The sequence below is a fragment of the Bombus huntii genome, chromosome 11 (genome assembly GCF_024542735.1).
Source record: "Bombus huntii isolate Logan2020A chromosome 11, iyBomHunt1.1, whole genome shotgun sequence".
Taxonomy (NCBI): Eukaryota; Metazoa; Arthropoda; class Insecta; order Hymenoptera; family Apidae; genus Bombus; species Bombus huntii.
This window is the reverse complement of record NC_066248.1, coordinates 6,152,243-6,177,067: the sequence shown is the minus strand read 5'-3', so window position 1 is coordinate 6,177,067 and position 24,825 is coordinate 6,152,243. Positions and strand designations below refer to the sequence as shown.

At 36.4% G+C, this 24,825-nt stretch overlaps 1 protein-coding gene across 8 annotated transcripts in view; it reads left to right on the top strand.

The window, feature by feature from the left end:
- The window catches only part of LOC126870837 (fasciclin-3), a 345,058-nt gene extending 320,281 nt beyond the window's left edge, over positions 1–24,777 (top strand). For 2 of the 8 annotated variants that reach the window (XM_050628895.1, XM_050628903.1), the window contains exons 2-11: positions 3,180–3,506; positions 4,372–4,506; positions 4,598–4,786; positions 5,142–5,326; positions 6,791–6,932; positions 7,562–7,612; positions 8,916–9,029; positions 19,967–19,997; positions 21,820–21,988; positions 22,473–24,777. In XM_050628895.1, coding sequence (XP_050484852.1) covers positions 3,180–3,506; positions 4,372–4,506; positions 4,598–4,786; positions 5,142–5,326; positions 6,791–6,932; positions 7,562–7,612; positions 8,916–9,029; positions 19,967–19,997; positions 21,820–21,988; positions 22,473–22,673 — 1,544 coding nt within the window. In that variant the 3' untranslated portion in view covers positions 22,674–24,777. Of the gene's footprint in view, positions 1–2,639; positions 2,777–3,179; positions 3,507–4,371; positions 4,507–4,597; positions 4,787–5,141; positions 5,327–6,790; positions 6,933–7,561; positions 7,613–8,915; positions 9,030–12,365; positions 19,652–19,966; positions 19,998–20,352; positions 21,989–22,472 lie in introns of those variants that run through there. The other 6 variants (XM_050628902.1, XM_050628896.1, XM_050628897.1 and 3 more) reach the window with 6 other exon arrangements.
- The last annotated feature ends 48 nt before the right edge of the window (positions 24,778–24,825 follow it).

Below are 24,825 nucleotides of genomic sequence, written 5' to 3'. Positions count from 1 at the left end.
TTGTGTTTGTACATACTTAACTTTACACAGAGAAGCGCTTGGGAGGAATATTAGAAAATACTTTAATTAAATAGCTGACAATTTGCATTCATATTTCTTTTAAGAACAGCGTTCAAGTGACAGTAAATTTTGTAAATCGTAGTAAACAGACAGTTTCTCAAGAAGAGAAGTAATAAAAGAACTTACAAAATAATTGTTCAGAGGATAGGATAAATTTTCTCCAAATGTAACGAAAAATATAAAATTTATATCTGTCTCTATACAATAAATTCACAAGGCAACGGTGCTACCGCCCGATTCGTAATTCAATTATAGCAACAAACTGCGTTACACTGTGAAACGTTCGCACGGATAATGAACCAATTTTCTCTAAAATTTAATTTGTTGCAGAACAGTCGCTCGTAAGCCTGTTTCTCGTTTTTCACTGCGGCGTTGCTCACGAGCATCGCGCACAAGAGCACGCGTGACTGCTTATAACGAACTAAGCCGAAAACCGAGGGAAATCCAGTTTTCTTTTAATGTGCAACCGCTTTTACACACTGCACTGTCGAGAACATAATACAGCTTACGTTTAAACAAGTATGAACGATGACCAATTGAACAAGGGACATAGAAACAGAAACTGAAAGCCCGCCTTTCAATCCACCCATTATTGGATTACTTTTTCTCCCAATTTCAAACATACTACGAGAATTCTGCTTCGATTTAATTATATCAAATGCTATCGAAACGAAAAACTTTAACTACAATATATTACTCAAGGTAAACGATGCATACACATACATTCAGGCATATTTCTACTGCGTGTTCGATACTCTACAATAAACGGTTTTCTAATTCACAATTAGCCGTCATCCACATAAATTCTTATTCCTAAAGACAGCCCCGTTGCAAACATATATTATATGTACACAGAAAGTTGAAATGCTCAATGATGCTCAGATGGATTATTAAACGTGTTGATTTATTAAAGATACGAGTGATACAATTGTGATAGTCGATTATATTAGAATCACTTTAAATACAAGCACAAAGATATTGTATACCTGTCGTAATCGTCGCTCGCTCGATGCTACTGTTCAACTCTACGCTCGCTATTCGACTGCATGACTCGCTATTTAATGATTCGCTATACTGATTGTCCTACAGAGGCGTTCGTCTATTTGTATCGACCGGTGGTATCATAAAAAGTTCCAATGTAACTCCGGTTGACGATAACAAATAATATTTTGTCCGGAGTTCGTTTACCTTTGAACCTAGCAAACCAAAACAACGTTGACGCTTCAAGTCACAACAATACGAGTCTCTCCCGACTCGTATCTTCCATTGACTCATGTGCCGCTACAATACTTTGAATGGATCCATAACGCGTCTTATAACGCAAACTGTAACTCTAACACCAGTTTGACAATGCAATTACTAATGGAACGTGGCAGTTACACGTTCTCGCTTTTCTAGTAAGCGTTGCTGTCTCTTTCTCTCGTCCATTTCCTAGACATTGGAGCTGGCTCAGGTACAGCTCGATACTTTCGAAGCTTTTTGCGCCGAAACTTTTGTTCATTTGCGATACAAGCGGACTGTAGGTAGTTCTCGTTATCCATTACATACCAGTACAATTACGGAAAGTTTCAGAAAAGCGATGGGGATGGGGTGCGCTGGTTCGAAAGGAAATTCCTTCGAAGCTCGCCCGTCTTTTTTTCCGCGCTGTTTTAGATGAACGATCGCGCTGCAAGTTTCAGCCACGTTGTGGGGAGCAAATAGGGAAAACCGATTGGAAAAGAGGTAGCCGTGCAAAATGGGAAACGTAATCTCACGTCGTTTTGTTACTCGATAAAACGATACAACGATACACAGATATTTGTATCTACGTCTGTCGCTCGAAAGAATCTGAAATCTTATTTATGTTCCGTAGAATGTAATACCGTTATTATCTTCGAAGAATATGAAACGATCGAAAGTGTTATTTATAGAAGTATAAGAAAGTAGGAAACGCTTCCGTCAGTTTATTGTAAAAGTGTACAGAACGATGGCGGAAGATTAAGAATTTGAAATAAGAAGCCGTAGAAGTGGAATTAAGGTATAAAAAGTCTAATATAAAAGGGGCTTTTAGGAATTAAGATTAAAGAAATCAATTTCACGAAGTTGGAAAGCAGGACGAGCAAAGTCATAAAAGAAGTACAAAGAATATAAAAAGTATGAAATCGTATAAAATGTTTTCATACAGTGCAAGTTTCATTCTTCGAAATGAAACGTCTTATATGAGTTTTACGATTTTCTTTACGAAGAGTCGAAAGCACGAGTCGACGCAAGTATAAAAGCACAGCCGAAAAACCATGGTTACGCCTCTCCGCGAGCGTAATGACGATGATTATTATACCGTGCAACGAATCGACTGGAAATTAAAATTAACGTCGTGGGATGACGTGCAATTTCAAGGTGACGCTGATATTAAATCTTCGTCGCCCACGTAGTCGATGAAGGCAGGCTTTTATTGCGCGTCTTCTTGATTATTATAAGTTACGAGCCATTGAAAGCGGACACGTATCCATAAATTTAACACCTCCCTTAACTCTCCTCGCAAGAACTCCATTCGCATATAAATAGCACGATATCGTCCACTACAAACGGCTACACTTATTGTCACTTCTTCGCTAAAACACTGTATCTTCGTTACTTCGCCGATTATATGCACCGTGAATCTCCGCGCGTTTCAATGAAATTATAACGAATGTTCTCGAAAGCGAGTGCCACAAACGCGGAGGATTCACAGTACCCGGTAAGAAGTAACGTGTAACGCGGAGATTAAGAAAAATTATGGAGCTTCAACCCTGTTCCTTTGCGCGATAATTCAATTGCATGGCGGGCTGCAAAAAAATTAACTGCCGGGAGAAAAATTCAGGCAGACTTTGAAACAACGTCTGATGAAACTAACGGAATTTTAATCTCTTTAAATTCATCGCGTTTCACATACGCGTTTTTATATAATAGGTATACTACGCTGTGAATTTTCGCCATATAGTATAATATATTCATAATGTCTAGTGTCTGTGAAAACCATCAGCGTTGCAATTCTTTTAAATTCGTCCCGTTTCGTGCGCAAATTTTCACCTGATATAATATAGCATGCCTTTGAAATTATTTTCATCAGAGAATCTAATTATTCTTTCTCTTGGTTCCAGCATCGAAACCGAACCTGGTCGTGGACATCGAGCCAAAACATCAGACTGCCGTGCGACTGGGCGAAAGTTTGCAAATTTTGTGCAGAGTGGGTAGACCACTACGGGTATGCCGTGTCGAAATACCTGGCGAAGAAGGTGGAATGGTGTTATCCAAGGGACAACCGTCTGAAGATGGTATCGAGTATTACGGAGAAGGCACGGAGGCCGGCCAATGCGGCGTTCACATTGCCAAGATCAAGGAAAGTCACGATGGAATTTTCAAGTGCACCCTGACAACTACCGAACGTCGAGCGGAGGCACAGGCATCTACGAGAATTATCGTAGCCAGTATGTATTATTATTTTCTATCCATTTCACTCTTCAAGGTCTAATTTTAATTTCACAACTCGCGTTAAGATTAATAATAAGACTAGAAGTAGCAGTTTCCTCTTCCTTGTATCTTTCTTAGGCTATGGTTACAGTTGATATGAGTCCTGACGAATCAAACATCCGAAGAACGTTAGAGCTTCTCTCATAAGAATCTATACGTCTGATCGTTCTGGCATATTCGTCAATCAGTTCATCAGAAAGATGCAGTTACTCTTATCATAGCCTTATACGTTGGAAAGAATCGCTAAAGAATTCGTTTTAACACAAGAGTTACGGATAGCAGTTAAAAACAGCAGTGTATGTCACATGCATCAGATGCTAATCCTTAATTGCAAAGGAGTCGAAGCATAATTAAAAGAGCGCGCGTAATTAATCGTCGTCGTTTTTACGCGTAGCCTGGAAATTAATGAGAAAATCGTTGTAAAACTTCGCGACGTTAGTTGTCTGAGAAAAGTATTCCCCCGTACAGGGAAAAATATTACAGTGTGGAATATACGTGTGCGGGAATTCGAGAGCTAATTAATCTTCGTTAAGAGAATTGCTTACGCGACGGGTTTGTAGAAGGAGGGGAGGGTAGCGCGAAAGGAAATTACTATTTTCAGATAAAGTCGATAAAGATAAATGACGAAAACGGGTCATGATGGAGACTTGCAGATGTTTCGAGCGAATTTAAATAAAGATCTGCAAGTTTTCTCCTGCTTGAACCGTGGAAAATTAACGAGCATCGACATAGCTGGGCAATTTTAACGCTTGACTTTCAATAGAAAATTCAACGTCGTTCTTGCATCTAAGGAATAATTAATGCTTGCAACTGGATTTTCAGAACCGCCGAATAATCCAGAGCTTCACGCTAGTCCTGGATCCGATGGAAGAAATATATATAGAAAAGGAGAAAAATTGGAAGTGAGTTGCAGCGCACCAGCCGGACGACCAGCAGCCAATGTTTCTTTGTTCCTTGGTAATTAGTCGGCGAAATAGAGGGATTTTTAATTAACTTTTTGTCAGAGATTATACCGTACTCAGTTCTGTGTCCTTTTTATGATAACTAGACGACGAACCTATTGGCAACGAAGAAAGACCTACGATTTACGACTCGAACCTGGACGATAACTCACTGGCCGTGCAAAATGCATCGCGTAGCTTGGATTGGACGGACAATGGAAAAATCCTTCGATGCGTTGCCAGCCACATTGCACTCGACCGGCCTAAGGAAACTACTATGCAACTGCAAGTTTTCTGTAAGCGATCGATTGTTCGAACGATATACGAAATTGCAAATCTCAACACGTAATGTAACAAGAAACTCCTTCTTTGCTAATAAAAGTACAAACACTTTCTAAACGTAAGGAACTTAAAAAAAGGAATGAATAAAAATTCTTATTGGAGATATTAAATAAATTCTAATTACTCAACCGTAAGCTTGCCAGCGATTTATTTCTATTTTTCCAAATTAAAAATCTTTCATGGGTATATATGGAGATGTTCGAAATATTTTATTTTCAGCATGGAATTTCTATCAGTGACGCGAATTACGACGGAATATTGAAATTTGTGGAAGATGCGGAACAATTAAAATAAAAATTTTCTTTTTAGATCCTCCTCAACCGCAACCAACCATCGAGCGTTTTGGATACGTAGTTGGACGCCAGGGTATCGTGAACGTGACCGTTTACGCAAACCCTAGGCCGCATTTCAAATGGCGAGTGAACAATGAAATAATCACCGAGGGTAACCCAGACGAAAGCAATCGACTCGAAACCTCGACCGCTGTGGATCTGGTAAATTAACGAAATTTCTTATACCTTCCATCAAATTAATATCTGTACATATATCTTCTTATTATTATTATGATCCATATCTATTTAAAATGAAATATTATATATTTAAAAAAATGTAATATCGAACATACAACAAGATGGAAAATGCGATATTGTAATTATTGCAACAGACGTTTAAAAAATCAAAGAATCACATTATTCTAAATAACGAATACTATCGAAAGTCAGAGATACGTATAAATCAATACGAAACATCACGCATTAATTCGAGACTAGAAACGTATCGAAAGAAATCCGTACGAAACCGTCTTAAAAAATTTTCCACGTAAACGAGCTTCTATTATCAGATAAATAAATATTCTTCCACTTGGAAAGTCTGATAGACTTTACTAGTAAAAGGTTCGCGTCGATTGTGTTCTCTCAATTCGCTCGGTCGAACGAACACAGCATGAAAATTCTAGCTATAAATGTTGAATATTTTTTTGAACGTTCCTCGAGATGCCTGAATAGTAATGCACATTGAATTCTACGAAGCAAAACGTAAAGCTATACATAGAAATGAAGTATGTAAAGATTAATTCGTAAAAAGAGATACGAATCGAATTATCAATGAAGAAAATGATGGAATAGATACTGAAGCTGCTAGTAGAATTTGAGTTGCCAAAGGAGCTTTCTCGTGAAAAAACAGCGAAAGAGTAAATTGAGGAACGAACGAGAAATGGAAGAGAATACGAGTGAGGGTAATGGAACAAAGATTCCGCATTCCAGAGCATCGATTTTCACGGTGCACTTAGCGCTTTTTATACATTTGCGTGACTCGCAAAGTTTCTCGCTAATCAAACAGCTTTAATGAAATTCCGGCCGATTCGGATGCTAAAATTCGTGCAGTGAAATCTCGCGAAATAATTCGACTATCGGTATCAAAAACTGTCTCATTTTGTATAAAAGAGGCAACAGGAAAAAAAATAAGTAAAACTGTTGAATTATTCGTCTCGTTCGAAAAAAGATAAATTAAAGTGATTTTCTGTTTTCGTCGTTGAAATAATTAAATGCAGAAGGCTTGGAAATTTTATAGATAAATTACCATTAAGGAAATTTTTTCAGGGACACCACAGCTAGTGAAAAGTTTAGCATAATAATGCAGCATACGAAATTAAACATTCAGCAATGAATTCATAATATTAATATGATCAAATTAAAATTCATCGAAATACGCGTAATATCAGTTGGTAGAATTTGGTCGGACCATAGAATGTCGGAGATTGAAATTACAGCGTCGTTTAAATGCAAAAGTGATCCTGGCCTCTGCTCGTTAGATAAACGAATTCGAAAACATTCCAAAAGTAAAAATATCTTTATATTTACAATTTTATGACGGTAAAAATTAATCGCCTTTAGGATCAGAGAACGTTTGGTTGGTAAGAGATCGAGTAATTAAGTGACCAAAGAATTTGTTTTTTACAGGGAAGAGGAGCGTGGAGCGTGATCCTGACGATCGACAGCGTGCAAAAATCCGACACGGAGAAGGACTATATCCTGGAAGCCCGTAACGACGAAGGGGCTTACGAATATCGTATCATTTTGTCGACAGCCACAGAACCCGCAGGTAAAAACCACGGAAACGCTCAGAATTCAATTATCGTGAAAAAAAATCACCTAATCTCACTGTGCACCAAAGTAGCGTGCAAATCACGACGAACTTTTATCTGCGTCAAAGTGGAAAATGGAAACATAAAAGACGAAGAGAGGCAAAAATGTCAAGCATTAATCGTGTGATCGTAATATTAAAATAGATTTTTAAAAATATCAGTCATGCAAGCGTAAAACAAAAAAAAAAATGCACGATCAACGATGTTGACGGGAGAAAAAGTATTAAATAGCAACAGAATTAATTTTCATTCGTATGGTCGGGTGAATATTGATTATTCGATATCGCTATAGAGAAAGACGATAAAACTGATTTGAAATTCGTCGGTAGCTGTCGATCATGCTGTTAGTTTTCACATTTCGTGTTTGTCACCATCATTTCATCCGATCAAGCATACTCACCATCTGTCTACCGATTCATGTCATATTCGTTGTCACTTTCACGCGCTAGTCAACGGCCGTCATTACGTTTTCAATTACACCGAATATGTACGAATTAGAATATTTTTGCGTGTCTTTTCTCTATTGTGTCCGTATGCGCTATGTATTTCTAACCATATCGATCCTTCACCGCATGCTTTCACGCAGGGCCGTTCGGTCACTTCTATGGTAAGCTCTCCGAACACATGCACGCACTAGGTAATGTCATTCTTTCAAATTATTATACGTAGTAAGTAGTCGATGTAGCTCCGTACGCGTGAAGTTCCATGAAAATAGTGGATTACGACACGTTTTGTAATTGATAAACTATGCCCAAAGCCGAAACACTTATCGCCATATTTTTACTACTAAGCTACGTCGGTTCACGATATTTTTTATTTTGTTAAATTTATTTTATCGGTCTGTGTATACTTTCGAATGAAGGGAATTCGGTGAAAAATTAAAGGAAAAAGAAATGCTAAAGAACAACAGCGATATTTTTCGAAGCGGCAGAATCGTAACGATCTTCTATTTTTATTAATCTACCAAACGTTGTTTGTCTCCAAGTAATATTTCTCTGTTTGTTTAAAGATCGTGCAAACACTGTAGCTGTAACATCTTATTCTTTTTTCTTTATTTTTCTTTTTTTTTTTCTTTTTTCGTCGTCGCGATTTTCAAACCGTGTCATCAATTCATGCGAAAGTCACACGATAGATTCATAGAGGGATCACGTAAATGGAACTCCGCGCTACGGGATACGGTTATATATACAACGTTACGTTTGTTATTGATACCACTGCAAACATGAATGGCAAATCTGTATTTTTCAAATAAACGTGACTAAATTTTTATGCGATCGCCTTTACATGAATCAACGCTTTTTTGTCGATATCGAACACAGATTTCGCGTCACCGACCTCTCTTGCACATTTCTGCATTAGAATTATAAGTTTCATAGACATTAAATGTACCAAAGGCTTCAGAGTGCTTGTTGACTCTTGTTACATTACGTATATATGTATATTTTTACGTATATATATATTTTTTATCCAACACGAACATATTTACGATCTGCTTTGTACATTCATTATCGATGAAACGCATTTTTTAACATGAGTATATACAAGACACAATGACACTTTGATTTTTATTCTAACAGATATTCAAGTTCGATCGACTGTGTCTTGGAAATGTTAAAGCTTCGTTAAGCTGGCTTTTCTTCATTTTTCAACGATAGAGGTGCATTCGTATTCAATTACTGGCGCATGATTTTTAATTCGATATTTTCTAATTCAATTTTCGATATTTTTAATATTTTTATATACGTGTGTCCTCTGCATTTGATCTTATTCATATTCGAACTCGAAACTTTGCAGACTACAATCGCGATGAAGATATTATACAAAAGTCGCGGAAATTTATCTCATGCGAAATAGTCGATGATAAGATTAGTTTAATTTGTTTGTATCGATAAAAACAAGTTGTACAACAAACGTCATTTTGACTTTCTATAAAATTTCAGGCGTCGATTTAGATGCCGGTTCTATCATCGCCATCGTTGTTGGAGCCCTGGTGCTACTTCTCACCGTTTTCATACTAATTTTTGCCCGTGCGACCGGACGCTGGTGCTTCGCAGGTGAGTATCTATTTTTTCAATAATTCACACGAACTACTTCGTTCGTACCGCGCGATTCCCCATCCCTTTTGGCGATTTTTCGTGTACTTTTGTCACTTCGATTTGACAAGGATAATAACAAATATAATAAACGATGAATGGAAAGTAAATAAACGAGCGATGCACAGACTCGAAGGAAGATAAAAGTTAATTGGCTAAAGTCAGCCACTCGCGATCGAGTTACAGACAACGCAATAAGATAAAATCGATCTTATATTATTTTTGTATCGATGGATAGGATATTAGCGATATTTTTTATCAGCAGCGACTGTGTTATTTATACACTACATCAATTTCTTTTTTCAGCTGTCCTCTATATATCTAATTTTTCTTATTTGTGTTCCATCTCCTTTATCAAAATAATAGACATTTACATAATATTAGATTGTAAAGGAATTTAGTTGCTGAAATTGTCTGTTGGATAACTCGTACAAAACGATTTATGAAACTCTAGAAAAATTGAGAGAAGGTTTCTTAATAAGCACACTATAATAATTCCAATGAAATCATGAGCGGTTGTACGTGTGTAGGAAGCAAACAACCTTCGCTAGCTGTACTCCATCGTAAAACTATACATGTTTCTTAATTTATATCTCTATATTTGTATGTATACAAATGTCTTGTGTGTTGTGCCGCTACCGATAGGACAGCATGCAAGTCGGGCCAAGTAAAGAATAAGGAGAAACAGCAACAATTACCTTGCGATTCCGTACTCTAGGCATGACACTGTCCAGGGGTAAGTCACCTCAGGCAGCAAAACACCCCTTTTTTTAAAAGTATTGCTCGTTCCTCGTTCATCATCAGCTGGTCTGCTCGCCACTTTTCTCATATCCGTGTCAGACCATTTTTAATCAACTCTCCTGACACATTCACATTGTCGTCGTTACCTGGTCTCGAATTATCGTGGAAATACTCGATCCCTGCAATAGATTCCGATACGTGCCGTGAATTAATGGAAAGCGATGTTACGAGATGATTTGCCTTGGATAAATGTGTGTAACGAGAGTTAACATGCGATTAGATAATCAATATTAAATTTAATACAAATTTTGAGAATTTAGAAATCTAGAAACGAATCAAACGATTATGTTACTCTAGTAATCGTTAAGGCTGTTTCATTAGGAACTATTAGGATAAAAAATGAAAGTATGTAACTTCAAAATGCGTTTAAAGCAAATACGAACGAACTTCAACGGCGATTTGATTTTTACAATTTTGTCGATTCCCATTTATTTTTAAATTCTGCTCGAACCAGTGTCACAGTGTACTAGAAAAGCAAAAAAAAAAAGTGGTTAAACTTCCGATAGTATGTAGAAGAGAATAAACAGAGTTAAAGTTCGATTATTCATGCCAGAAATCTGGCGTATAATCGATACTCGCGTGACAAATGAACAAATCAGAATTTCATTGTTCGGAATGATCCATTTATCGGTTTGTGAGTCGATAAACACAATTCTGGCAAAGATATTTTTGCTTAAAAGTTGCTATATTCCCAATCGATCGTTAAACATGATTTGATTAAAAAGATTTTTATATAAATCGGATTTTTATATTTCTTTAAAGTAGCAACACAATACCTCTGTATCTAAGATTCCAAAGAATCTAAAGATTAGAACAGATCTGAATACGATTCTTTATTAAAAATTTCAAACGTTACTAAGAGCAATAAAAAGAACCCGAAACTATACAGAATTATGAATATCATCGAGTCGATCTCATTAAATCATAAACATACATATTTCTGCCATTCGTGCATGCACATCGTGCTTACGACTTTCATACAGCATGTACTACTAATACGATGCCTAATTTATGCTCCGTTCATTATTATTCGCGCAGTGTTTTTCAAATTCTTCGCTTTCCGACCTACCAAAAAGCAAAAATCATAAATTCTCTTCGAGACATGTATTAAGAAAAGACAGAAAGAATTTCGAAGATAAAAAATTCCTTTTCAACGGATATTTGGCTCAACTTCTCGATAAAAGTATTCCTGTAGCATTTAATTCGACACTTTGAAGGGGAAAAGCGTTCATTCGCGATCGAATAACGGCTCGTAAGGGAGAAGAAAGCTATTTGAAAAACACTGACTCAGGCCACGATTGTCTGTTGCGATACGTTGTTCAAGAAATCCCCGGCGAGAATTCCTCTAAATTCAAGGCCCGCTGGGTCAAATGAAACAGGAGCGAGTTTCTTTTTGCGACAAGCAACGACGAACAATCGGCGAAGGCAAGTGTGGTGACATTTGTTCGAAGTGAAACCAGACCAGACCCTTTATCGATGTTATCTTTCTTTCAATTTGCTTCTCCGTCGTGACTATATTTTTTCTTTTTGCCCAATTAGAACAGTGATTATTAATTAATTATATTATTAATTCTATAATCTGTTCCTAGATTATGACCGCACAAGCATGCTCGTCCCTTTTTTACAATCCAACCCCATCTCGAACCTTTCACGATTCTCGATGTTTTTACTATTTATCTTAGCTGATAATTAGCTGGTTACGTGTTGAAATTTGACCACGTTCACGTTCATTCACATTTACCTTGCTTGGATTGGAACATACATTAGTGCGATGACTTGCCTGTGAATGTTTATGATTATTAACCGCTCTAACGACCGATTAAATCGCGCTCGATTGCAAACGCCTGAGCAACGCGGCCACACGACGATGTACAACAAACGTCAATGAAAATAGACAATTCGATCGACAATTAATTCAGCTTTTGGATTAAACTAACGTTTGAGATTGAGCAATTGTCATATCTTTTCGTATCTGACACTAAGACAGATAGAAAAGCAAAACTATTATCTATACTATTTCTTGGAGGTACGTATGACAAACGTCGAATCACACTATAAAAACACAGTAGAAAATTAATCGCTTAAAAATCATCTAAACAAGATGAGCAACTTTTATCGTGATGCTAAAGCGCAAACGAAAGAAAAGCTCTTACCTCGGCGTATAGCTCGCGCGTTTGCAAATTCCTCAAAAAAAAAGACAGTCTGTCCTGCACGATGAGAATCGATCGGAACGTAGAGTAACGCGAAACGACAGAGACGCCACTAACTAACCCCGTGACAATCGTTCAGAGCGCAAAAATAGAACCGTTAATAAAACCAAAGAAAATACGCCACCCTTGAATAATCGAGTCAAACAAAACCGAAATAAAAAACAAAGAAATACAAAAGAATAAAAAAAAAAGATAATAGAGAGAACAGAACAAAAAATAAAAAAAAAGAAAGAGGGATCCACACACGCACTTTTGCCTTGACCGATCGTGGCGTTGCTTGTTGCAGCGAGGCGTCGGGGCGACGAGGAAGCTGCGAGCGGTGTCGGCGCCGGAAGCGAGGCGCACATCACCCCCGGGGACGAAGATGAAGAGGATCACGAGGACCCGCGTATCATCGATGAAAAAATACCGCAGGGTGGCCAGGAGAATCCAATACACGCGAGCACGGAATACGTGAACGGCCGCACGGACATCAAGGAGCCGAAAAAGGACGAGAAGACGGACACGCCTGTTTAAAGACCGATCATCCGTTTGACGGTCCATTCAACGGTCGTTCCTTCTTCTGCGGCGGAAATAACCTGCCACCCCTCGTTTCGGTTCGATAACCCTTTGCAAATCGATCTCCAGTCACGTGAAAAATAACATCTTTGGGATATATCTTGTTGCACGATACTCGATGCGTTTAGGTCGAGGTAATTGGATCGAGTCATCTTAGGGTCAGATCGATATTTATTATCGGCTGAAATTATGCAGATTATCGAGGACCGCGGAGACGGTCATTAAAGTATACGATAATTTATGATATTACGAGTTTAATAGTCGATCGATAGCTTTTATTTCAAAGAAACTAAAATCTCTTGATTGATGTCAATTCGATCCAACGTATCTTGGGAACAAGAACACGCTATGTTTTTCAGTTGTTCTGAAACTGCTTATTAAATGATACAGTAACTTCGGATTAAATTCACAGAAACTGCAAACATACGCGGAAAGTGCAAAGGGTTTGAAATTGACAGCAGAGAGGTACACCTGTCGTGTTTTCGTCCAAAAGTACGTACACGTGTTCCTCCCTGTCTGGTCATACGCGAATCTCATTTTAGTTTATCGAAACGAACTGCTTTCTTTTTTTTCGCACGATTATTGCGTATTTATTTTACGTGACGTAGTATTATTATTTCGTCGGAGAAACTCCGTTCGCGTGGCAGAGTATAAAAAAGAGAATTTCACGTTAGATCTGATCCATTTTTCCGTTCGCTTTTTCACTTTTCTACGATTTCCGTCTCTTCGATGGCAGCTCTGTTCGTAGCCGGAAAAACGACCGTGCGCGAATCGCGATCAACCACGATTCTCCGCTCGTCAACGATCGGGAACGATCCCTCGATGCCTCGATATGCAATCGCGAAAGCGAACATTCGGTATCCTCAGTCGCCGTGTATCTTTTGTAAATAGGATTTCGCGACGCGATCCACCGTCGTCCAATTGGCGGTTTTTACGCCGCCTTTTCTTTCTTCTCGACAACACACACACATTCACACACACGTCACATTGAGAAAAATTCGCTTCGATCGAGTTACTCACACGTTATTACTTGTACAACCACACACGTCGTCGTACGATCGTTAACTTTTCGAGGATCGATTTTTCAACGAAGCGGAAGAAAGACGAAGCAAGGGATTATGGTAACAGGAATCTCAAATGTTTATCTTAAGAATTTACTTGAAAGAAAGAATTGATTCGTTCGTTCTGTATCCTCGAGAAGTTGAAAGATCGAAGTATCGCTAAGGTATCATTGTTAGGTAACACGCGTTTGCGAGCTGTCCTCAGATTATACCACTCTATTCTAAGTAAAATCTTTGTAATCGAGTTTCCCGCGTGAGAGGAGGAGAACGCCGATATCCGGAGATCCGAGCTTGAGAAAGCAAGAGAGAGAAAGAGAGCTGTGTCTTTGCGGTTTGTCGTCTCGCTCTGACGCGAACGAAACCTATCGTATACTTGAACGCGATGTCTAGCAATTATTGAAACAAAGTGATTAAGCGTATGAAGAGAAAAAAAGACACGGAGAGGACGAGTCGAGTTCTCCGAGTAGTGAAAAATGTCTCATATGCTAGCGCGAACAAATCAAATTTTGTAGTCGAGGTTTTTTTCTAAAGGACGCATCGACATAAAAAAAAAAAGAAACGGGGCGGGAGGGGGCTATAGGAAAATCTAGAGCAAAAAGAAAAAAAGAAAGGAAGCAGGGAGAAAAGGTATCGTAGGTAGGAATTGCGCGTGCACGACAAACACAGATTTTCCACGGTTGGTAATTCACAATTTTCCTTTCGCAATTCGTTTTCCGCGAGTTTGTTTTAAACATATGCAACGCCGAACGTTTTAACGAATTACACGATATAGTAACAAACGTATACGGAAACGAATGAAAACTTGCCTGTTTCCAACGCGTTAAACTTCCGACTGAATTTTTGCAAAGCTCTTTCGGGGACGTGTCCCTTTCAACAACTCGGCGTGGTCGACGCGGGAGAATGAATTATCGCTGTGAGAAGAAATGCTTTACGTGCACGAGCAACGGAATCTATTAAAAATAACGCCGTTACCACGTTCAAACAGCAGAAACAAAGATAAGAGGAGACAAACACATTCCACGATGTAGCTTTCGTTCTTAGACGCGCCCACCCTTTTAATCCAGGACGTGCACGTGCTGACTGACACATGTGGATCGTATCTCGCGTTTTGTAATTTAGACATATTTTTAGTGGAGACAGTATTATTTGTACGTTTCGAAACGATTCACTGGCCCGAAGCGGGGCGTGTTCTACCACGATCTTTTTCACAGATAGATACGCGCCCTTATAACGCGATAGTTTTTTCTATGTATAAACGCGGTATCGATATTGCACGTTCGATCGACGATTCAACGACTGTTCGAAACGAACAATCTTTATAATACTCTTAAAATACTCGGATATACCGTGACTCAGTAACAATGGTTACGCACGTTTCGCAAGAGAATTTTTACTTAACAATTGTTAACTCCTCGAAAATGTATCGTTGCTTTTTAATCTTCTTTTTACTGAAACTTTTTTACCACGATTTTATAACGAGACTTCATGTTAAAGGTATCTTTTACAAGTGGGATAAATACGTTCTTTAAGAATAAAATGGACACAAAAATTCCTATAAAAATATGTATAACTTAAAACATGTACTGGAAAAATGAAACAAAAGTTAAAAAATTATCCGAAGGGTTAACGCGATAAATAAATCACACGAACGCTGCCACGTTTTCAGTTCAGCCGGAAGTGCATCCACTTATCGTGCGTCTTCGTATCTTAAGATCGCGACAAACACTGCAAGCAATCTACGGCTATCGTACTTTTTTACAGGAGAGTTTTTCAGCCAGAATTTTATATCATACAGTCACGTTGTCGATTCACCGATGAACAAAGCCCACCATCAGACGATGTCTGATTTTAAATGTAAAGAAATGACTTTTGATACGAATCTCTACGATCGATACGAATCATCTGATCATTGGATGTACTCGTAACGATGATAAAAACGTTCGATAAGCTCAACCAGATTCATTAGCGTCACAATGCCCTCTGAAGGCGAAGGCAGACCTCGTTGGTTCCTTTTCATTCGCGACAAAAACAACATTTGCAAGTATTTTTCGCTTTAACGAGATTACAAAGGACGCTGTCCATTTTTCCTTCCTCCATCGTGACGTCCTGACGTCGGTTCTCGCGCGTCACCGAGCTCTCTCCATTGACAATCCTTTCTTTTCCTTTAGATGTTTCTAACAGGTTCGATCATTTAACACTTCTACACCTTCGCCTCTGTGCGAATAGAATTCAGAAAAAGAGGGAAATTTCTAACCGACGATAATCTTGACGGAATATTCATCGAACACCAGTCGTTCTTGTAGACGAATCGCGTAAACTATCGATCGCGAATTTCTTGATTATAAGAGTACATACGATTCATCGAGTGTTAGTCCGCTTTCAAAGTGTCGTTTCTGGTTGAAGAATACAAAAAACAACATTGAAAGTTGATGGAACGATATACATATAATATAAAGTAACTACAGAAGTCATCAACCGCGACTGGAATACTTTTCGACTAGTGAGTTTTGTGATTTCATTATCATTCCCGTCGACAATAAGTGTTCTTTGTACTTTTGTACGGATAATCTTTGCTTAGCTTAATCGTCATCGAAAAAGAGAAAAAAGAAAATGAAAGAAGACACGCGCAAGAAGAAAGGAACGAACTTATGATTCTACGCTCGTAACCACATACACGTGCACACAATCATACACATATGTTGTACGACACTCGCAGACAGGAAGAAACAAGTTCACGAACGTAGGTGTCCACGGCGTCGTAAACATGAATTATTAAATTAAGAATAGTAGGGGAAAAAATAGAAAAAAACGTAAAAAAAAAAGAGAGAGGAGAGAAAGAAAAGAGAGGGTGAGAAGAAGCGAGAGTATCGAACCCTGTGTGTGTCACTCGTTGACGAAACATTTCCGAATTCTGCACATACACTCCTTCACTTTTTCCATATGCGATCGTGTTTTCACTTACAAAGAGGGATCGTCTCGTCCAACGAGTTCTCGTCGATCTAATTTACATATAAAAGGAATTAACGCCAATTTGAACAGTGGGCGTCAAGTAATAAATTTAACAGACAAAAATTAAAGGAAGAGAAAAAGGAAAGAATCTACCGAAGAAACTGGTCGGGCGAAGACGATCGAAAAAAATTACATGTTGTATATATTAAATATATATATATATAAAATAAATAAATATATATATATAAATATATTATAAATATTATGATACGAGATTGAATATAATAGTAATGAATATATTATATATTCTGTGTCGAGGGCACTTGGCTTGCAACTCGTAAATATTAACTGAATACTTATTTATCCACTTGCACTCCAATTGCCGAGCGACCTGTCGTTATCCGTGAATTTTTTGAGAGGAAGACTATTATCGGGCAAAGAAATAAGGTTATATACAACTTAAGCGTGAGTTTTAACGCGAAAGAGAAAATCATCGTCCGATCGTGAATAGAGAAACGCGATCGGACGAGACACAGTGCGGGAAAGAAACTAGAGCGTTGGATTATTTAAAAAGTAAATCGATTAAACGTGGATGTACGTTGCCAATTAAGTACTATTCTGTATCGTATTCGCGATGTCGAAGCGTTGTTTGTGCCGTTAAAGAGGCTGAGCCGCATCCGTATGTCAATGTGCCGTGAGCAACGCACGTTCCGACACCTTTTGTTCCGCTAAGTCTGAGGACAAACTTAAGGAGAGGAAGGGAAAACCTGATATATCTGTTTAAATTGAGTTATCGTACGCATTCTTTCCATTGGTTATTGTACAAAGATGTCACTTTATGCTGCCAATTAATTTATAAAAGTCTCGTCTGGTAGAACAAATGGGCGTCCTCGTGCGTTCCCAACGAATCACATGTAACTATTGTGGTATATATTATGTGTACGAACGATTAAACGTATTAGTGTATGTAATAGAGCCTAACGCAAAGGGAAGAAACACGCGTCTAGTTAATCTAAACTCATAATAGACACGCGAGGGGATGATTCGATGATACGTTCAAACGACTAACGAGACCAGGGCCGCCCGAATTTTTTTATACACACATACAGCGTAGGTTATATACGATTTTGAAGCATTTACCATATTCATATCTGAAGAAACTATCTTTCCCTTGTGATTCGTTGTAACGAAGGCAACCATTTCTTACAAGAGAAAAGCAAATGTTTGAATTGCTCGAACACGAGGATATTTCTTATAATTTATGAAGCATATCTTTGGCGATCTCTTCTGATTCTAAGAATGTTTAAAAACGCGTGCAAAGTATAAATTCCTGCGAACGCGTGACAGTAACGTTAAATAAAAATGAAATATCTTGTTTGAACAAAAATGGACGTCTTGTGATTTTACAGCGAATCATAGCAGAACGATATGACGGGAGTAAGAAAGGATCAGCACAAAGCGGATTGCAAAGGGCGAGAAGCCGAGTCGAAAATAATCACTGCCAAAATATACACTGAAAACCTCTGGAATCTTTTCCACGATAATTCGAGACACGAAGGATTTCTCCGTTTCGCTCGAATCCCCTCTCGGTCTTATTGTTAGTCCTACGCGCGAGAAACGAATTTGTCGAAGAACTTGCTACCGTACGTGCGGAGCAAAGAGAATAATGGCAGAGAAGAAAAGGAAAGAAATAGACGGGCATTCGTTGCCGTCTGTGGTACAATCTGTGTTCGACCTGTTCGGCCCGCGTACAACGCGACTACGACAATGAAAGCACGTCGAAACGATAATCGATTAACGCGAAAACGATGGAAAAAGGGAAATAGGGAGTTTTAAGATATAAAGGAGGAAGTTTTAAAGGATATTACGCGCGGATATACGTTGATGTACAAAAAATTCCTTGCGGTACATTTTAAACGATATTAAGCCACTTATTTTGTAATTCATTTCTATTGTTCATTATTTGTAATGGTTAATTATTTAAATGCAACGATGATCATGCTGCGATTACACTCGTATACATACGTGTATTAAGATACATATAAGTATGCTGCTGTTAGGTTATTGATATTGGATCTTTTTTTTTTTTTTTTCTTTCTCTTTGTAGAATCTAAATAAGATACGACCGATAAACGAGACAAAATGGCGAAATTGAAGATTTGTAAAACTTCTAATAAATTAACGACGAAGATTTTAGTGTAATATTAACATGAGAAAGCATGATCGTTGGCCATACAATGGAGTATATATATATTATATATATATACATATATTTATGTTAAGTCTAGCTATTAGATATGATTATAAAGATCACGAAATATTGACGATCGCGAATACCTGAGTATGGTGTTCTCTGAAAAATTTTTAGAATGTGAATCATCGATAGGACGAGCACAAGCATACATTATAATATAGAATTGAAAAGAACCGATTACGCTCGGAAAATTCAGTTCTTTTGATATTCCATATAATTTGACGCAATGACGTTGATTTTATCAAAATCTTTTCGTGACGAGGGCCCAATATGCAAACAGCATCACAGCGGTGGAAACACTTTAAGAATACTTCAGAGATCACTAGTTTAAACGTTAAAGTTTAAAAAACGAGAAGAGGAAAGGAGAAAGAGAAACAATTTAAAAAATCACTGTTTAACAAAACGAACAAAAAAATACGAAAAAGAAGTAACAGATAAAAGACAATTTGAGATTTTGAATGTTATACGGTCGATAAATAAAATAACGAACACACAAATCTACACCAACACAGCCGCATCTCCACACTTACACTGCGACCATATGAGAAACGAATACGAGAAAAGAATATGAACATTTTGTATCTGTACTTGTAGATACAACGCAATAGGCAGAAGTAAATCTAATTAAGAATTCAAATGAAATTAATATATAGAAGAGCTGTATGTAATTAATTGTAAGTTCATTCATCGCTATGATATTATACTTAGGTATTATATGATTTTTGAAATAAAACATTTGTTTTAAATACACACGAACGTACACGAGAATATGCCATCCCGTCATCGCATCGTAAATAATTTTCCAATTCGCGTTTCAATTTCGTTAAACCTGCATCGGTTTCACGATGAAATTGTAACATCGACGATGAATCGATTGAATTTATTTCAAGTGCATTCATATTTTGAGTGTTTTTCAATTAATTTATCCATCGATCAATCATACTTTATTAATCAGGTCAAGTGAAACTATTTAACTTGGAATTAGAAATTCTGATTCGTGCCATTGTTCCGATAATATCAAGATTCTAATTAATCGAGATCTGAATTTTCGTCGATTATTTACAGGTAACACGACATCTAGGAACCTTGGCGAGTCGTGAGTATAATTTTCTACAGGTTTTATAGTGGTTTCCCTCTAGTAGCACAACGCACTTCCAGTGTTTCAATATTCTACACCAAATTCCGTAACTAATATTCTTTTTTCTGCTGGTGCTTCCTTAGAGTAGAGATACTTCGATCGTTTACTTGACACTGATATGAAACTTTATTCAAATGAACAAGATAGATGAAAAAAATTTGTTAATTAAGCCGTTCAAACGTAGTTACATATAATTATGTCTTCTACTTCTTTAAACAAATAGAAACGGCTGAAAAACGGTCGAATAAAAAATGGACACGTTTGATTATCCGTTCAAAGCAAATTTATCTGTCGGTATTTACCATATTACCAGGAAATCGCACAGAATTCAAGACTTCGCGGATCCGGCAGCAAGCGTTAGTCTACTTCGTTTTGAGAAATCGAAAAGCGCAGACGAAACCGATAGGCGAAGGCAAGCTTTTTTTTCTACTTCTCTCATGGAAAAAGAAAACATGGAATTTCAAGCTTATGCCAATATCAAACGTGGAATCATCATTTTATGGAAGATACCGAGATAATTTTCATTGAATTCGCATGTAACAAATACCTCGTATATAATTCATGTCACGTGTGGCAACAACGATTGTAACGAGGAAAAAAAATTATTTTATTGAAATGATAATTACACATAAACATATATTCCGATAAATTTACTGGCTATATAATCGCTTATTTTTATGACTTATAAGAAAAAGATCTTGGAAAAAAAATAATATAAATAATTATAAATTCTACATGGAAATTGATATTAAATCACTTATTTCCTTCTTTCTTTAAACTTAATATTCAAGAAAAAATTGCTCTATACTACTACTGGTTCTGAAGTAATTACAAGTTCTTCAAGGAAATTATATCGGAATAATTAAAATTGTCGCCTATTATCATATAATTTGCGTGTCTGCTTAATCATTTCTCTTTTTTCCCCCCTTCCTCCATATGCATGCTTATTACTAATCAGCTTTAACTGCACCCTCTTAATTACATTTAATTCTTACAAATCAAAAATTTCCTAATACATGACGTTTATATACAACAAAAACTGAAAGTTACTTATTTAGGTTGTACCTGTCTGTATTACACAATAATGAATAAGATGGAAATCATTTTTGAACAAGTGAATTTTGAACGTATTAGTTAACAATCAATCTGTTTCAGATCTTTAACATGCACATAATATGCACGTTTCTTCATCTTTGTTCATTTGTTTTCATCAACATTTTCAAAAGGATATGTTGAACGTAATCAATTGGCTGGTTCTGTCTTCATATATAAAGATAAAACTATATTTTAAGAGATGGTATTTATTAAGTGATTCTTTAAAGCTTCATTAGCGATTCATAAATCATCTGAAGTCAAAGAAAAAGGCGCATCGTAATCGAATACGTGTGCATTATTCAACATATAATGCTTGTTTTCGACTCAATTATGTCCTTGCGATATGCAAATCGTGATCACCAGATTCGTTCCGCTCAATTAATAACGCCACTTCATAATTCCATGAGCCGTTTGTCGTTATTAATTTTTGCGCCAATTCTTTTTGAAGAAAATATAAATAAGTGAAATAAGTTTATAACTTTCTAGAAATTACACTGTAGCTTATCGGAATTTCACATGATTACAGAATAATCACTTCGAGTATTTGTTTTCTTGTGTTTGTTTCTTTGTCTACTGTCTATGTAATTATCGTCTCACAAAATTTGTTTCGTTGCTAAAGGAACAAGGTAATATAAAAATGTAACAATTGCACAAATTTTAAAAGGGAATAAATTGTATTAATTAGAAGTGATACGGAGAGTGCCGGCCGTTACTCCAGAACAGAAGTCGATGGATCTCGAGGTGAACGGAAATCGAGAATCAGCTTGTCCCGCCTCTTTAAACGCAACAAGGACAAAGTGTCTGGCGCGGACACAGACACCGTGAGAACTGTCGTCACAGTCGATGATGAAAAGGTGACTTCATTCTCGAATATTCTTGTTTCAAAACAAACGTTACGTTTATCCTAATCGTTTCTATAAATTTGATCCCTTTTACGTTTTTCCTAAGTAACAGTAGAAGCTTCGACAATGCAATAATTTCTATGATATCGATACTTTCTTTTAATTTTTCGTTATATCTAAATTTAATACAACAGACGATAAACAAATTAAGAAATCACTGACATTCAATTCATTGTATTATGTCAAAAGTTAATTTTAAGTATGAGCCTATTTCCTATTGAATTTCTAAAAATATATACTCATTAATTATATTACGTATACATATATGTATAGTTATTTTAACAAATTTAACAGTTTACCATATTTCAATTTAAATTATTATCGCAAAAAAGTTCCTCACGCTTAAAATAAATTTCCATGTAAAATTTTCGAAATTTCCCAAACAACTACAAAGCAAGTTTTTGATGAAATTGATAAAATTGTTTAAATTCCGCAGCTACAACCTGGAATGCCGGGTGCACAAGAAACTAAACTCAATCCTACCACGGGCGAAGGAGGAATAGTTTATGCAGAATTGGACTTGACGCAGCAACAACAAAGCGTTCCACGTCGTCTAAACGAGGACAAAACGGAGTACGCCGAAATCTTATACACGAAACCAGCGACAGAAGAACAGCAACAAACACCCAACGAGTAAACTCTTCGCTCGTTCGTACAAGAAGATGCAACTTTTTACAAAATAATCAAACGTTTACGTTTTTTTATTGTACCCATTATTAAACGATTTCGATCCTTTTCAGTTTACGATCTAATAACGAGAATATAAAACCATTCTATCATCTAGAATTTATATATTCTCATTTATTTGTAATACGGTGTAAGAGCATACGATGGGAATTTTTTAGTATGAGAAATGATAATAAAAAGTGATAATTATTATACGTCAGAAACGAGTCTCACCGTGCAATTACATTCGGCTGAAAAGGATCCAACGTTCTACTTATTATTTTATCATTCCCTCTCTTCTCTTACGAATTATTTCGTAGGTTACATTAAGATTGATAAGATTATCAAAATTGGAAGGGATTTAATGCGTAATTATCTATCGGAGGAATGTCGTTCTATGGTTAACAAAGGAAGATTCGATTTTTCATAAATTTTGCGAATATCAAAATGAAACTACATTTTTGGGGTGGAATTGAGGAAACTTCCAAAGACCATTGATAATTTCTACAAATCAGGAGAACAACCGAAATCGTAACTTCGTACTTACTTTCAGTTACTTTAACGAGTTAGTGTATTTGTAGAATCGTTAAAATTTTATACTTTCGAGGCCACGAGTTCATCTGGAGTTAATTTACCATAATTTTGCGAAACAAAGAACCGGTCTTCAACCGGCAACATACTACAATCGTTTGTTACCATAGCCATTAGTGTTAAACCGTTTGCCTTCTAATACTCGTCCATTTCCTGTAGAAGGTTGAAAAAGGTATAACGTCCAAAGTTGAACAAGCAAAATGAAGTACCTCGTGTGCAAAAATAAAATGGTCGCCGTAAAAATGTATTATGGATAATAATAATTTATGGAAATAATTTATGGAAAGTAAAAAAAACGTCAGGATTTATATGACTTGATGCAAACAAGTACGAAGGCGTTCGACGGTCAACATTTCCGCTCATTAATAAAAATCAATGGACCATTAAACGTTAGTCGTAAAATAAATTACGGTCATTTTTCATTGCTTTTGACTAAAAGATAGGAAAATATAAGAATTTTACACTTGCAACTACTAGATTGAAGAAGCAAAAGTAACAATTTACTTGCACCGTTTTATCGGAATATGTAAAATTTCATGAATGCCTCTTCATACGTTCGGTCGATATTTTCCATGACAAACAAAAAATCTTCGATGATTGCATCAAGTTCTCAAAAATCAAGTGCATTAAACGCGAAAGAAAGTCAGAGATTTCACGTACTTAAATCTTCTTGTTAATATTTGTTATCGCGCATTTAAATGTAATCTAAATGTAATATTTGTATCGTACGTGCTGTTCGTTTGAAAGTCGCTTGAAAAGTTCGCTTCCTATAAACTGCTGTGAATACGTGCAAGATGCTAACGAACTATCGAATCTATCGAATTTTACGAAAGTTGAAACAGAGTAAAATATATAAAAGTAAATGTTGATAGCTGAAATAAATAACAAATTTTGACTCTATACATGTTTTGACTGATTTAGGATGCACAATATATTTTACATTTTATATATAAGATATAATTGCAAGTAAAATAGTAATTTTGGTGCGTCCATGTCATTTTGAATCATATCAAACAGAAAACGAACCAAGCTGCTTTAAAACGGTGTATACTGCGTTTGTATATTGTGAATTTTTGTATGCTTGAATGAGATATTATATATTATATAAATTGTTTTAATTTCATTTTGTATCGATAACAAATATCTATTAATGATCATCATATGCGACAAATCATTATACCAATTGCGTCGCATATTTCAATATTGATTAACATTACAAATATTTGTATAATTTCTTATGAAAGTTAGTTGTATTTTATCATAACTAAAGAAACTCTTGATATTTGTGTCATTCTAAGCTTAAAACCTGTGTCATTATCATCATAGAATAAATTTTTTTTAAATAATATACATTACTTATATATCATTATGTTGTAATTTTGTTGTAAGTTTGTAATTTTAATGTTAATTGCCGTCCATCATAGAATATTCTTCTTACTGATTTGTACCTTTTTTGTCAAATAAATTACGACTTGATCAATGTAGATCTCTATCTAATTATTAAATAGTATGTTATTAAAAATATGCTTCTA